Source organism: Scardinius erythrophthalmus (genome assembly GCF_964197995.2).
Source record: "Scardinius erythrophthalmus genome assembly, chromosome: 14".
Classification (NCBI taxonomy): Eukaryota; Metazoa; Chordata; class Actinopteri; order Cypriniformes; family Leuciscidae; genus Scardinius; species Scardinius erythrophthalmus.
The window spans coordinates 5,557,671-5,571,628 of NC_138234.1; the positions used below are offsets into that span (position 1 = coordinate 5,557,671).

The 13,958-nt window shown below is 38.1% G+C and overlaps 2 protein-coding genes across 3 annotated transcripts in view; one reads left to right on the forward strand and one right to left on the reverse strand.

Annotated features, from left to right (window-relative positions):
• Positions 1-4,514, reverse strand: part of LOC308701560 (uncharacterized protein) — a gene marked incomplete at its 3' end in the record, with an annotated part of 34,192 nt that extends 29,678 nt beyond the window's left edge. Inside the window, exons 1-3 of the mRNA XM_081383916.1 lie at positions 4,331-4,514; positions 3,817-4,083; positions 655-933 (exon numbers count right to left, since the gene is read on the reverse strand). Coding sequence (XP_081240042.1) covers positions 655-933; positions 3,817-4,083; positions 4,331-4,376 — 592 coding nt within the window. The 5' untranslated portion in view covers positions 4,377-4,514. The remainder of the gene's footprint in view (positions 1-654; positions 934-3,816; positions 4,084-4,330) is intronic.
• LOC308702276 (major histocompatibility complex class I-related gene protein-like) overlaps positions 1-13,528 on the forward strand; it is a 55,742-nt gene extending 42,214 nt beyond the window's left edge. The window contains exons 1-6 of one of the 2 annotated variants that reach the window (XM_081384983.1): positions 4,604-4,735; positions 5,969-6,226; positions 12,105-12,383; positions 12,582-12,884; positions 13,058-13,159; positions 13,356-13,528. In XM_081384983.1, the coding sequence (XP_081241109.1) occupies positions 4,690-4,735; positions 5,969-6,226; positions 12,105-12,383; positions 12,582-12,884; positions 13,058-13,159; positions 13,356-13,450 (1,083 nt within the window). In that variant the 5' untranslated portion in view covers positions 4,604-4,689 and the 3' untranslated portion in view covers positions 13,451-13,528. Of the gene's footprint in view, positions 1-4,603; positions 4,736-5,968; positions 6,227-12,104; positions 12,384-12,581; positions 12,885-13,057; positions 13,160-13,355 lie in introns of those variants that run through there. The other variant, XM_081384984.1, reaches the window with a different exon arrangement.
• The last annotated feature ends 430 nt before the right edge of the window (positions 13,529-13,958 follow it).

The following is a 13,958-nucleotide window of genomic DNA, read 5'->3' on the forward strand; positions in this document are numbered from 1 at the left end:
AGCTAAAAAAAAATATTAAACCTAAATTATAATATCTAAAAAAATAATAATAATAAATAAATAAAAAAAGACAAAACTAATTAACAAAATTACTAAAAATGAAACAGAAAATGAATACGAAAATACAAAAAGAAAACCTCATTTAAAATACAAATACAAAATTATAATAGTGTCATGATCTCTGTTTTTGTCTTTGGACTTTTGTTTCACTTCCTGTGTCATGTGCCATAGTTGTAGTTTTTCACCTTAATTGATTTGTTCCCTGATTGTTTCTACATGCGTTTCGTGTCCCTCTTGTTAGCCTGACTGCAAGATTATTTATTTATTTTTTCATTTTTTGGCTCAACTATCTCTTTCAACTTTTTAATGTGTGATATTGACTTAAAATATCTATTTGATCAATTTCTTAATGATAGAAACCTATTTGATAAATTTGCTCGGTATAATCGTACAATCCTATAAGCCAAATGTGGTAAAGAAACATAGTAAGTACATATAAAAACCATAAAAAGATGGTTACAGATTAGTTACATTTATCCATATGATTAACTCAAACATAAATTGTGCTAAGTTTTCATTAAGCAATGAGAAAAGAAAGTGAAACACCAATGACTCATTATAATTAAAAAGAACTACTAGTCAAAGAAATGGTACCTCTTCTCTTGAAACCCGCTTTCCTTAACTTCAAGAAATACGTCAGCCAGTAAACACACTCATGATCGTAGTATCGTTTCAGCACTGTAAACCGTTCTTTGTCATTATTCCACTCCTCCACTGTGGGTTTTGCCTGTGGTACATGTGCAGTGTATCTGCGCTCCCTCACATCCAGTGAGATGAAATCCTGTCCATCATAGCTGTACTGATCAAACCCATGTGATTCTTCGGTCTCATCATCCCATTCACAGCCATACATCCTCTTATACACATGAACACCTGAGGAAAAGAGGGTGAGCGAAAAATAAATAAATAAAACATCTGCTTTTTGTTTAAAGGAATACTTCACCCTTTGGGAAGATGAATGTGTATTTAAAGGTCCCATGACATGCTATTTTTTGTAGGCTTTAATATAGGCCTTAGTGGTCCCTAGTACTGTATCTGAAATCTCTTTTCAAAAATTCAGCCTCGGTGCAGAATTATAGTCACTATAAGGCAGTCCCAGAATGAGCTTCCTTCAGACGGGCCGTTTCGGTGTCTATAGCTTTAAATGTTAATGAGGAGGAGAAAGGCGGCGCAAGGTGGAGGGTGGGTGTGGCCTTGACCATCTTGCGCAACGGTACCGGTCCGTGCATGTTAACGTTGGATATAGCAATGGCACGAAGACACGCAGTCGTTCAAGCATTTCAGTTTGACCCAGAATCTGATCCGGATGGAGAAGCAACAACTCAGCGGTTCCAGCAGGACATTTCCGAATGGTTAGTTTAAAATATTATGTCTGGATACGGTACTTTATTCGGATGGTTTACAGTTATTATCATGTAGCTAACGCTAACCTACTGTTGCCTTTTCACGAGAGATCTGTAACATCTGTAATTTATCTTATTACAATTACATCATCAAGCTCTGCGATCTTGAAATGCGGATATCGCGCGCGCCGTATAACCAACAGGAAAACGCTATCCAAATAACAAAGAAGTGTACAACACTCGCGTTACATTGTGTGTATTCACACACATAAACTGCATAGCTGCATAGCTAATGTGACAGCCACATTCTACTTGTAACAGTCTAGGCAAACATAAACAGTAAAGCAACACACTTATATGTCATTAGTTGACTTACTGTTCCGAGGTGTGTAGCTGAGCCAAAGAGAGTGATCCAGACTTTAGTTTCAGACGTTCAGCAAGCCCAGCTCTGTATTGACCCTTCGGTGTTCATTTGTACATCCAATTATTGAGCAAGTGTTATGCTTCGCTCGCTCAAAAGCCATGATATCTCTCGTGGACAAACTAAAATCGCGCGTGCGCGTTCCTACTTCCTAGCTCATTTTCTCATGGGCGGAAAATATTCTCTGGGCGGGCAAAGCAGAGACAGGGGAGGTAACATTCCTCCTTATGACGTCATAAAGAGGAGATTCAAGATCAGCGCGATTAAGCTTCCATTTTCTCAAAGGCAGAGAAAGATAACAAAAGCTCGATTTACACCGATTGAAATTTCTAGAAACTTGGGGACCATATACAGGCTAGGGGAACTCATATTAATGTTAAAAAACCTCAGAAAGTGAAAATTTCATGTCATGGGACCTTTAAAATAGGTCATTTATGAAGAAGAAATGTGAAGAAATTTTTGAATTTGGAGCTTTCTAGACTGAGAAAAGCCAGAAAAAGTATTTTTGGCTTATGTGGATGAAAGACAACAACTCACAGAATGCACTTGCTTCGCTGCCCTAGGAGGCCACACCTACCGGTTAGAGAGCGCAGAGTTGAAAACAAGGCTAGGCTACCAGTGAGTCTCCGTGACGAGTCTGCCTGGGATTTCGGGATCGCCCAAAATGTCTGGGATTCGGCTTTTGCGTTCTACAGTCGCCATTCATTCATCATGTTTACTGTGGCGAGCAGGACGAGGCTGAGGGGCGCGGGAGAACGACGCGAGGCCGGTGGCGTGATTACTGAGACGCGCCAGTCTCGTATCCCTCACGGAGGTGCGGGAATTTTCTTAGCAATGTTTAAAACGCACATCAACCGATCACTTGTTTAGCGTTCATGTAAACACTACATTCAGATTCACCGATCGGAATGAATTCAGTTAGATTGAAACAAAAGATGTGCATGTAAAAAATGAATGGCGACCGCAGAACGCAAAAGCCGAATCCCGGACATTTTGAACGATCCTCGCCCGCCGGACATGTCCGGGAAAAAGAGGATGGTAACCCCTACTACTCAGCTTTCTCCTACTACTCAGCTTTCTCCACAGAACAAGAGCCTGCTAGCTTAGCTTCCAAAGAAAGACGGCTGACTGTGTGTACATTCTGTGAGTGAGATCCCACTCTGTATGGGCGGGATGAAAACATGCGGGACAGCGCCTCCTACTGGCTGTAGTCTTTAGCCTCTGGCCAAAAAATCCTCCGATGACGCAAAATGACGATTTTTGCGTCATCGGAGGATTTTTTCCAGACAAAAAAATACATAAATCTCTCCTCTCAGGGGGATATGAGGGTGGAAAGCATGGTAATTCGAAAATACTACAGGTTTTCTACTAATACAAAGCTTAATGCTAAATCCTGAAGTATCCCTTTAATGCACAAGGTAATCTTTGACATTTATATATCATGCCCTTTTATGAAGTCTTGATTTTGTTTTCAGGGTGTACTAGAATATATTTTCATGCTTGATTGCACAAAAAATAAACGTTTGTGTTTTAATGTTCAGGAACAGTGTATAAAATAAATGTTACACACTAAGTTCGTCAGCCTTAGAAAGGTCAAACAAATACGTTTTGTAAATGTTGTGAAAACACTGTCTCTTTGACATAGCGACAACATTGCAAAAGCAGCTCATCCAGGCCTAGTCATCTTTTTTTGCTTATTCAGTGGGCAGGGATTATTTAAATGATTAACAGTATGACTTCATAAGATCTGAAAAAAAAAAAATTGTAGTCGCATTGTAGTCCAAATGAACCGTTTGTTGTAGTTCTTGAAAAGTTGTAGTTCTGTTAAATAAAATATCTTCCTTTGGAGGGACTTTGTAACCCTGCAGATCTTTATGCTCAAACAGCAACATTACAGATTAACTATTGTTGAAAAAGTGGAAAAGCATAATTGGACCCCTTTAAAATGTATCATGTACATGTACAAAATGTAAAATGAGCATTTTAACTCACCATGTGAGTGGTGGAATCGTTTCATTATAACAGGAATGTTGTTTTTGTAGATCTGCTGTACATGTTTTCTAATCTCAATGTCTTTTTCCCACATGTCTTTATATGTAAACTCCTCCATCCAGTCCTGTCTGGGAATCATCTTCTTTATGTTACTGTCATAGTAATCGATCTGATGTCCATCCAGTGTAGTTACAGCAGAAAACTCTGGAGTTCCTGCAGCCGTCTTTCCATTTATTCCAGTGTATGTGGTGAAGAACTTGTGTAACTCTGAAAAAACATTGAACACACAACATAAGACATAAAGCTCTCAAAAACATGATTAAACACCACATACATGGTCATAAATCAAATTACTAATTCAAGTATCCATATTAATATTATTTGAATTCGAGACACTAATCCCACTGAAATTCTTGATTAATACTTTTAATACTCATTTTCCGTTCAACACACGGAGTAGCTGAAGGCCTTGCTTTGAGAACTCATTTAAACGACTTTACGAAATGATTCTCACCTGAGTAAACCAAAGGTATGTAGAAGAAAATGATGAACAACTTCATTATGGATGAAAATGAATGTATCTGACCCGCACTTCTTTAAGTGTAGTCGTCGAAGAGCGCTGTAAAACTCTTTAGCCTTTGCTACATCTGAATCGAAAGGAAAAACACGTTACTGAGCGAAGCGACATCCTGTGAGTAAAAGGTTCCTCCCTACACTTCCACAGAGGCTGTTTATCTAGAGCTGCAGTGACGTCAGATCAGGAAGCAGTTTTTCCTTTCGATTCAGATGTAGCAAAGTCTAAATAGTTTTACAGCGCTCTTCAACGACTGCACTTAAAGAAGTGTGTGTCAAATACATGGATTTTCATCCATAATGAAGTTCATCATTTTCTTCATCTTCATACCTTTGGTTTACTCAGGTGAGAATAATTTTCTTAAAGTTGCTTAAACTGCAAGGCCTTCATAGCCTACTTACGTGTGTTGAACTGATAGAAAATCATGACATGTTTTTAATCTGATATTTTTTCAAACATTTTTCTCTTATAATAACCAGGCTGGAACTAGTTAACAGATTTAGTGCTTGTCGTTTCCGTCGTGAGCTGAAAATCTGGATTTTGTTTTGTTGAAGCTGCACTGAAATAATTTCAGTATTTTCCAATGTGTATTTGTTTCCTGCAGGCAGGTCCATTTTAAAGCAAACCTATAACAAGACTGAGAATAGTCCTATAAGAATGACTAAAGCTATGCACATTTTAAAGTAAATGAAAGAATATGCTTCCCGTGCAGGTCGATGTGAAAAAGTATTGCTTTAAACTGAAAGTTGGCATGAAACCAACGTTGCGCTAGTCTTTTCTTCCCTATTGTGGTGTATATCTGAGTAAAATGGCTTTTGGAAAATAAAATCAAGAATTGTCCAATTTAATTTTGTGATGACTTTAAAAGGTAGGGTAGGCAATTTCGGAGAGACTAGCAATAGCGAGTTAGCTTAGAAAGCATTAGATTTCACCCTCCCTTCAGTGCGTCTCAAAAGCCATGCATCCTTCAAAACACATGAAGATGTACAGCAATGAGCAGAGTCTGCAAACCGTCACGAGAGACGGTGTTAAACTACCTCATGTCTCAAAGCACATCATTTTACAGTAATGAACGTTAACAACTTACGGAGCTCTAGTGTTGTCATTGAAGCACATATCAAAATAAACAGCTCCGTTTGCCATCTTGTAATTACGGTTACAACATGGCGTGAGCGCAGCATCAGCTAGTTGTTTTGGTTCAGGAGGAACTGTAAAAGCTGCTGTTCGTTTGCGGCACTCGGTGACTGATGTCTGTCTAACTGGGTACGTGTGATGTCTGCGCGAGCCGGTGCACGGATGTATAGAAATGCATACATTGAGAGGCAGGTGATTAGACAAAAAGTTTTGGTCCTGAGACTTCCACAGATAGACCAGTTCTATTATTAATTGCTATCAGGATGTGAAGAGAGAACAGTATAACAAAAAAAATTGGTCTACCCTAGCTTTAACACAGAAACAGAAAAAACTGAATGACTTGCCTTGGTATCAAATAGTAATTTGATTTATAACACTGTATTCGTATTTACCAGTTTGAGAGCTTTGTGTTGTGTTTTTGAATGCGTGTTCAATATTTTTCAGAGTTGCACACCTTCATGGCCGCTTACAGTGGCCAGAGGTTTGCAGGAATCCCAGAGTTTTCTGCTGTAACCACACTGGATGATCAACAGATTGATTATTATGACAGTAACATAACGAAGCTGATTCCCAAACCGGACTGGATGAAGGAGTTTGCTTCTGAAGAACTGTGGAAGGAATACATTCAGATCAGAGAAATATTACAGCAGATCTACAAAAGCAACATTCATGTTCTAATGGAGACATTCACTCAGTCACAGGGTGAGTTAAAACACATTATTACACAGTTCTCCAAAATGCTTGATTCTGATTGGTCAGTCATGACGTTCTGAGGTCAGTTATTCCCCGATAATGACCGTCATCATTAACAATGCATATAGAGCGCAACAGTCTGGTTCTGGAAGTTTGTTAATGATAACTTTTACCTTTAAAGACAACCTTACTGTGAGCTAAGGGGTTGTTTTTATTTGCTTCTGCTGAAGCCACCAGACCGCATTAACTTAGTTTTAAAATAATCGTGTTTAACAGCTGAATTCGTGATGAAAACTACATTACCCATGATTCTGTACAGTAAATTCAACCAGAATCGAGACAAGGAAAATGCGCCAAAATATTTCTTTAGCTTCGCCCACTCCCATGAAGCAATGCTAATGACACAATCGAGTCGATATCTCTACAATCTCAAAAAACTTAAATATCTGAATATGGATATATGCAATAAACTTAAAATATATTGTTTATATACATATATTGCCATTACACTAAAGCTGTTAAGTTTAGTCTTGTGCCTGTGCTTTTTTTGTCCGATTTTCAAAGACTTTTTTGCTTCAAATCAAAGCTTGTAGTGTTGTGATTCACCTCATTGCAGATTGGCTTGGTTCATGGCTTATAACATTTTAAAGGGTTCGCTCGCCCGCCCGAAAATGAAAATGAAAACGATCAACATTTACTCACTTCTTGTCGTTTCAAACCCGCAAGACTTTCGCTCATCTTCAGAACACAAATGAAGATATTTTTGATGAAATCTGAGAGATTTCTGGAACTCTGTTGACTGTCTACGCAACTACATCTTTCAAACCCCAAAAAGGAAGTAAAGACATCATCAATTTAAGCTAATCCATGTGACTCCAGTGGTTTTATGGCTAAAATTGAGAAAAAATCCATGTAATAGAGACATCAGTACTGGCATCAGTGAGACTGGCCCTCATTCATAGTACTTAGTTCAAATATGCCATTAAACAAATATTTAAAATATACTTGCGGTTTGGTGTGATGACAGCGCACGACGACAAAGAAGTAGAGTAGCCTAGAACAATATATAATGATACACTTGGAGAAGAACAAGGAATAACACAACCAAAACCTAATACAAACTAGGACGAAGAGAGAATGTGTGAGAACATAGGATATATAAGCACATGGCAAACAAAGAAAACTAATGTGATGATTAACAAGACACACCTGAAACAAGAAACCTAATCAATTCGAAACCATGGAGACAAACAGGGAGGAAACCAGGGCTGCGTTCAGCCCCGACAAAACGTTGCACAGCGTTTTTTAAACAGAAACGGTGTTGCGTGGAACACACTGTTCTGATGACGCAAGAGTTGCAACTATGGCAGCTGAGAAGGCCATTCTTTGTGTTCTTTGTGAAGAATTTTCAGAGCCTGATGAAGTCGGTATAAATATGTGTTTACAGTTTTTCTCAATTGCTTAAACACTATAACCAGGCTTTTGAACTAAAATTTCAAAACCATAACGCCATTTATCAAAAAGCACACCCATTTCACTAAACTATAAACACACAATTACCCAAGTGGAAACACTAAGAGTCAAAATTGAACACACATCAATCAGAACCTTCAATAGATATATAAAAGGGCCCAAATCAGTTTATTGCGTTTTGGAACTATGGACCCTGAAAGACATGAAGGAAGAGGGATAAGAATGAGGAGGAGGAAGGGCAAGGGCAAGAATACAAGCAGTCTCAGATGAAATTCAAGCCACTCTAGTTGCCCATGTCTTTATCAATGGTATGACTATGAGGGAGGCTCGGCTACGAGTAAGGCCAAATTTGAGTCGCTTTACCGTCACCTCGAGAACCTTCAGGGAGGTGTGGTGGCAAACAAAATTCTATCACTGAAAAAGAGAAAAACATTTCCAATAGACTTTGATGAGGTTTATTTTCTTGCAAGAAAAGGCCAGCAGTCGTACAGTCACACAGAGTAACACAGAGTGTGACAGTGAAGGGAGGGTATCCTTTCTCCTTTATAGTCTTGACTCCCAGAATGTTATCTTTCTAGGTATTTCAACCATATGTGGAACATTCTTAGACGTGTCCATCATATTGTATCCTTGAGTGGAGGCCCTCCTGTTACGTCCCAACACTCTTTACCAGTCCAATACAATTCGAATTCCATATTAGAATATGGTTTGTGTGTGTTCTTTTACTGTCATATGGTGGTCACACACATCTTACTGTAAGTAAATATAAAAAAAAATTTAGAGGAGAGAGTAAAAAAAAATTGTAAAACAGGAAAAAAAAATGTTTTTGTGTGTGTGTGTTTTCTGTGTATGAATAAAAATGTGCCAATGTATCCACTGGTTGTGTCTTTTGTGTTCATGTGAAAAGGTTTGTGAGGGGGGGAACCACAAGCAACATAACTTACCAGTTTTGGAAATGTTGTTTTGAATTTATTGCACCAGTGTCTTAGACTATGTTGTAGTGTGTGTGATTTTGAGGGCTTGTGTGTCCTGTCTGAGGGCAAAGTTTGGTTTTTCAGCAAGAGTGAATGGTTTTGAGTGTAGAGCTTCATTTTGACCTGAAAATAGGATGTTTGGGGAATTGGGTGAGACGTTATGGATTTGTGTTTATAGTTTTGAGAATACGAGACATAGTTTCAAGAAATGTGTTTAAGCAATCGAGAAAAACTGTAATACTACAAAATATGCCCGATGTTACAGTTATTGCACTTGCCGCCCAGAACAAAAGAGAACATCCCAATCGAGTGAAGGGATTTGTGGAAACTGAAACTGAAGCACACATCTTACTCAGACTAAAACACATCTATTTAGCCTCACATACTGACTTTATTTGTAGTTCATACTGTTTTAATACCCTGTATTTTCTTTCTCATTTTTAGGAAAAGCACTTAATTACCATTGTTTATTTCTATACCAAATGTCATACACTTGCAATGAAGCTAAAAATATAAACAACTACATCATTATGTTGATATCCTATATTTTTACAATAAAACTTAAGACAAACATGTCTTCTAATATCCTCAGTTGTAATGTATACCGAGCTGCATCGAACACATTTGTAAATGACTTTCCTTGAACCCATTGTGCGAGTTCACTTTACTACCGCGTGCTTTAGATACATGTTGCTGCTGATTGGACTGCAGTTCTGACCAGTGTTGGGGGTAACGAGTTACATAGTAACGAATTACAGTAACGATATTACTTTTTTGGGTAACGAAATAAAGTAACGCATTACACTAAAAATATCGGTAACTACACTACTTTACTAGACTATAGAAACGCGCTTTCCTGCGTTACCCAAGCCATTTTTGCCTGCGTGTAAAGCTCTGATCTGTTTGTGCTGCGTACATGTCTGTCTGTGTATGTGTGTGTGCGCGCGCGTGCACCGTTGTCATAGAGATCGATTTGAGTGACGTAGCTGCTGGTGCGAAGGGGAGCGGGAAATGGAGACGGAGACAGGGGGGTCCGGCCAGTGGCAATATTCACATCACTTTCAGTTTATTGCTCGAAAGGACAAAAATATTCGCGTGAAATGTACTTTGTATGCCCAGGCAGCAAGTTACTGGCCATCGGGACTACCGGGAGATTCCCAGTGGGCGGACGTGCCTTTTGGGTCGACATCTCTTATTTTTTTTCTTCTTCTTAACGGACCATAAAACTCGTACATCGGCGGCCCATTCGTTTTGCTTAATTGGTGGCGCTGGGTTAAGTAAGTGCGTGCCGGTGTAATGCATTAGTTAAAAAAGTCTGTGTCAGTTTGTTTTTTTTCCTGATAGCTGACCGGTCCATGAAACACCGTGGCCCATTGGATCTTTTCTTGATTGACACTGGGCTGGTCCAATCACATCTTTAAACACCTCCCCCTTTGGGCTTTGATCGAGCGTGCACGTGTGTCAGTGTGTATCTGTCAAAATAGTCTGAGAGATGGAGAAGAAACGCAAGGAATGTGCAGAGAAATAGCGTGAAAAATAGACACAGGCCCTTCAAGCAGACGCTGTAAAATGTGTCAAAATGTTTTCTGCAGCAGCATGACCTTCATCAGCTCCTGTGGCTGATGATGAGGATAGTGAGGAGGATCAGGACAGAGATGAGAAAGTGTAGAGCCTGCGGTAAGCAGAACTAACAGTTACTTTCAAAACACTTAGGCTATCCCATACACAAAAGATAAATATATTTGAAATATATTTTCAGAGTATATTTTGGAATATATGCAAATATTTGAAATTGGCCCAATAAATATATTTCACACTTAACATCATATATTTTTGTTATATTTCAGAATATATTTCAATGTACTTTTTTTCTGTTTGGATCCCCAAAAGTGTCAAAATATATGTGGCATATATTCCAAATACATTGAAATATATTCTGAAATACAACTAAAATATATGATGTTAAGTGTGAAATATATTTATTGGGCCAATTTGAAATATTTGCATATATTCTAAAATATACTCTGAAAATATATTTCAAATATATTTATCTTTTGTGTATGGAATGTCATGAGTGTAGGAACCCATTACCCAGTAATACATTATTTCCACATCTGCATAGTTGACGATTACCGTAATTTACTATAAATTTAATGAGACGCGTTTGTAAACCATGTTTTCCGTCAAAATAAAAGATTATGTGCTTATATCTCTTTCAAGTATAGAAATTAGTACAAAACTAATTATGAAAGTTTCCTTTATTTTTCAGTGCTTTTGTTTTACAATATATGTATATTAGTGTGCTATTATTATTATGGCCAAAATGCCGATTTTTTTTTTTTTTGTCCCAGTCCAGCCCTGATTATGTGTCTACCACCGCAGACATTTGTCCTTTATCCTGTTGTTTGTGGATTTTACAGTGAGGCATATTTCTTTGTGCAGACATGTATATTATTCTTTCATATTTTACATGCCATTTTGTAGGCTACATTTATAAACACTATTTGGACAGGCTAAGTGATGATAGGGCTATGATGTTTGTCGGTATCTACAGGGTAAATTAAGAAATGGGAAAGTAAAGTAATAAGTAGTGAAGTTACTTTTCAAATGCAGTAACTAGTAAAGTAATCTCATTACAATTTACAGAAGTAACTAGTAACTAGTAACTAATTACTTTTTTTGAGTAACTACCCCAACACTGGTTCTGACACACCCACCAAACAAGAGAAAACGTATCTCAAACCCCGTTGCACACCGGTGCACACCGTTTCCAGGAAACATGACGTTCAACCCGGAAACCGTAGCAAAACGTTGCGCACCGTTTTGAACTTGAACGTGCCCCAGGATGACTGAACCAATGAACAAACTGAGAAGTAAACTAGAACACAAAGGCAAAAACAAACATTATCCTAAGAATACTTTCTTAATGTTGTTTCTACTATATTTTGGAGATTCAATGTGAATGTGTTACAACATAAAAATATTTTAAAAAACTTTAATGTTAGGTGCGATTAATGATACAGCAAAATGTGTGATAAATTAGTTAATATCTTTTTAATCGATTGAACGCATTGGTATATGCACATTTTTTATAATTGCAGGTATTCCTTCTTTTTTGTCTTTAGCTGATCATATGCCTGTTAATATTTTTTTTAATAAAGTGGTGAATAATGTTTTTTGCACAAACAACGCACTCGCGTCGCTTCATAAAATTGAGGTTAAATAACTGGAGTCACACAGGTTACTTTTATGATGTCTTTACTATCTTTCTGTGCTTTGAAAGTGGTAGTTGCATTGCTGTCAATGGTTTAACCTCATTTTCAAGAAATAAACTCATACAGGTTTGAAACAACTTCAGGGTGAGTAAATGACAGAATTTTGATCTTGAAGTGAACTATTCCTTTAAAAAATGTAGTAGTACACCACTCTCTCTCTTTCAGGAGTTCATACGTATCAGTGGATGTGTGGCTGTGAATGGGATGATGAGACTGGAGACTCACAAGGGTTTGATCAGTACGCTTATGATGGAGAGGACTTCATCTCACTGGACCTGAAGGAGAACAGATACATCGCACCTGTAGCACAGGCATTTCCCACAGTGCAGAAGTGGAATAAAGACAGAGCACAGCTTAAAATCTTGCAAAAATACTTGCAACAACAGTGTGTTTCCTGGCTGAGGGACTTCTTGCATTTGTCTAAAGCTACTTCTAAGAAAACAGGTACAGTTATCAGAGTTACCAGGACAGACAGATCATTTCTTTCTTGCATGTGCAGATCCAGATAAACCATGTTTTAACAGACAGCTTGATGAATCTATGCAGGTCAACTTTAGACAATGTTAAACTGTGATAAGTAGAAAGTACAGGGGTTTCTCTCTCTGTTCTCAGTTTTGTTCCCTGTTCTGTATTTACTTCTAGATCCTCCTAAAGTGTCTCTGCTGCAGAAGAACCTTGAAGAATATGTGGAGTGTCACGTCACAGGCTTCCTCTTCAGAAACACAAGCATTTCATGGAGGAAGAATGGACAAGCTCTGAGCAATTCCAGAAAATTTGAGTATAGAGACACACTACCAAATGAGGATGGGACCTTCCAGAGGACTGCTGCCCTCTATGTCCTTCCAGAAGAATGGAAGAAGAACGAGTATGTTTGTGTGGTCGAGCACAAGAGTTTGACTGAGCCAATCCAGAGGATTCTGACTGAGGATCAGATCAAGAGCAACAGTAAGTTCCTTTTTCTGCATGTTCTACATGTACATTCTACTTTTTTAGGGAGCAATCACTGACAATGAGAATGGCTTTACTTTTTTCAGTTGTTGTTTGTAGGTTTGTTTATTTTGTTGTTTAGGTTTATGCTTTCTGCCATATTATTCAATATATTCTTCGCTGTGTTTTAGAATCTGCATCAGATGCTTCATATATCATGTATCTGGCTGCTCTGCCCATCATCGCAGTTATTGTAGGCATACTGTGTGTAGTTTGGAAGAAACTCAAAGCTTGTAAGTACAAATGACCTGTTGAGAGATATAATTCCCATCATAAGTTAATTAACATAATGTTAATTAATAATTATCTAAAATGATCAAACTTTAAGAATTCTGTTGGTGCTATGTGTGAAATTATGTGTGAATCCCTTGATAGTGTTCTTTAAATTTCATTACACTATATTTCACCTCCGTTTATCTCTCTCCACAGCCAGCAAGAATAATAACAACTCTGGCAAAACTAGTCCCTCGCCAGAACATGCACCGTCTCTGGACTCTCTTACCTCCACTCTCTTATCTAAATAAAAGTGCAACGGCGTCAGAACAGCGAGTGAGTGGCTCCTCATGGTACCTTTTGGAACAAAATCCCTTTCCAGAACCTTCACCTTCACAGTTCCTCACCAGTGGACCGATCTTCCCAACCCTACCTGACAACTTTTATAAAGTTCAAGTAACATATAAAGACCTTTAAAGACTCTTTTCCGTGACCATTCAACTACACATCCTTAAATTAATCTTCTTTATACTTTTACCTTTTCTTCCATCTCTAATCTTGAAATTTTAGCATTTCTTTCAGACTGAATCACTTTAGCTGCTTTTTCACCGTTCTCTTCGCTCAACCGTTCATTTCCGTGCCATGGTTTCACTGTCCACTGTGTTGCTGATAACGAAGCTCTTTACAAATATACAATGTGTCAGTCGTTGTCTTGGTAATGCAAGAGTTTACAGACGTTATGAGATGTAAATAGCGACCGCGGAGGATGATTGTGTTTACTTCGCTCAAATGGCCAATTAGAGAGAAACTACAGCCAGA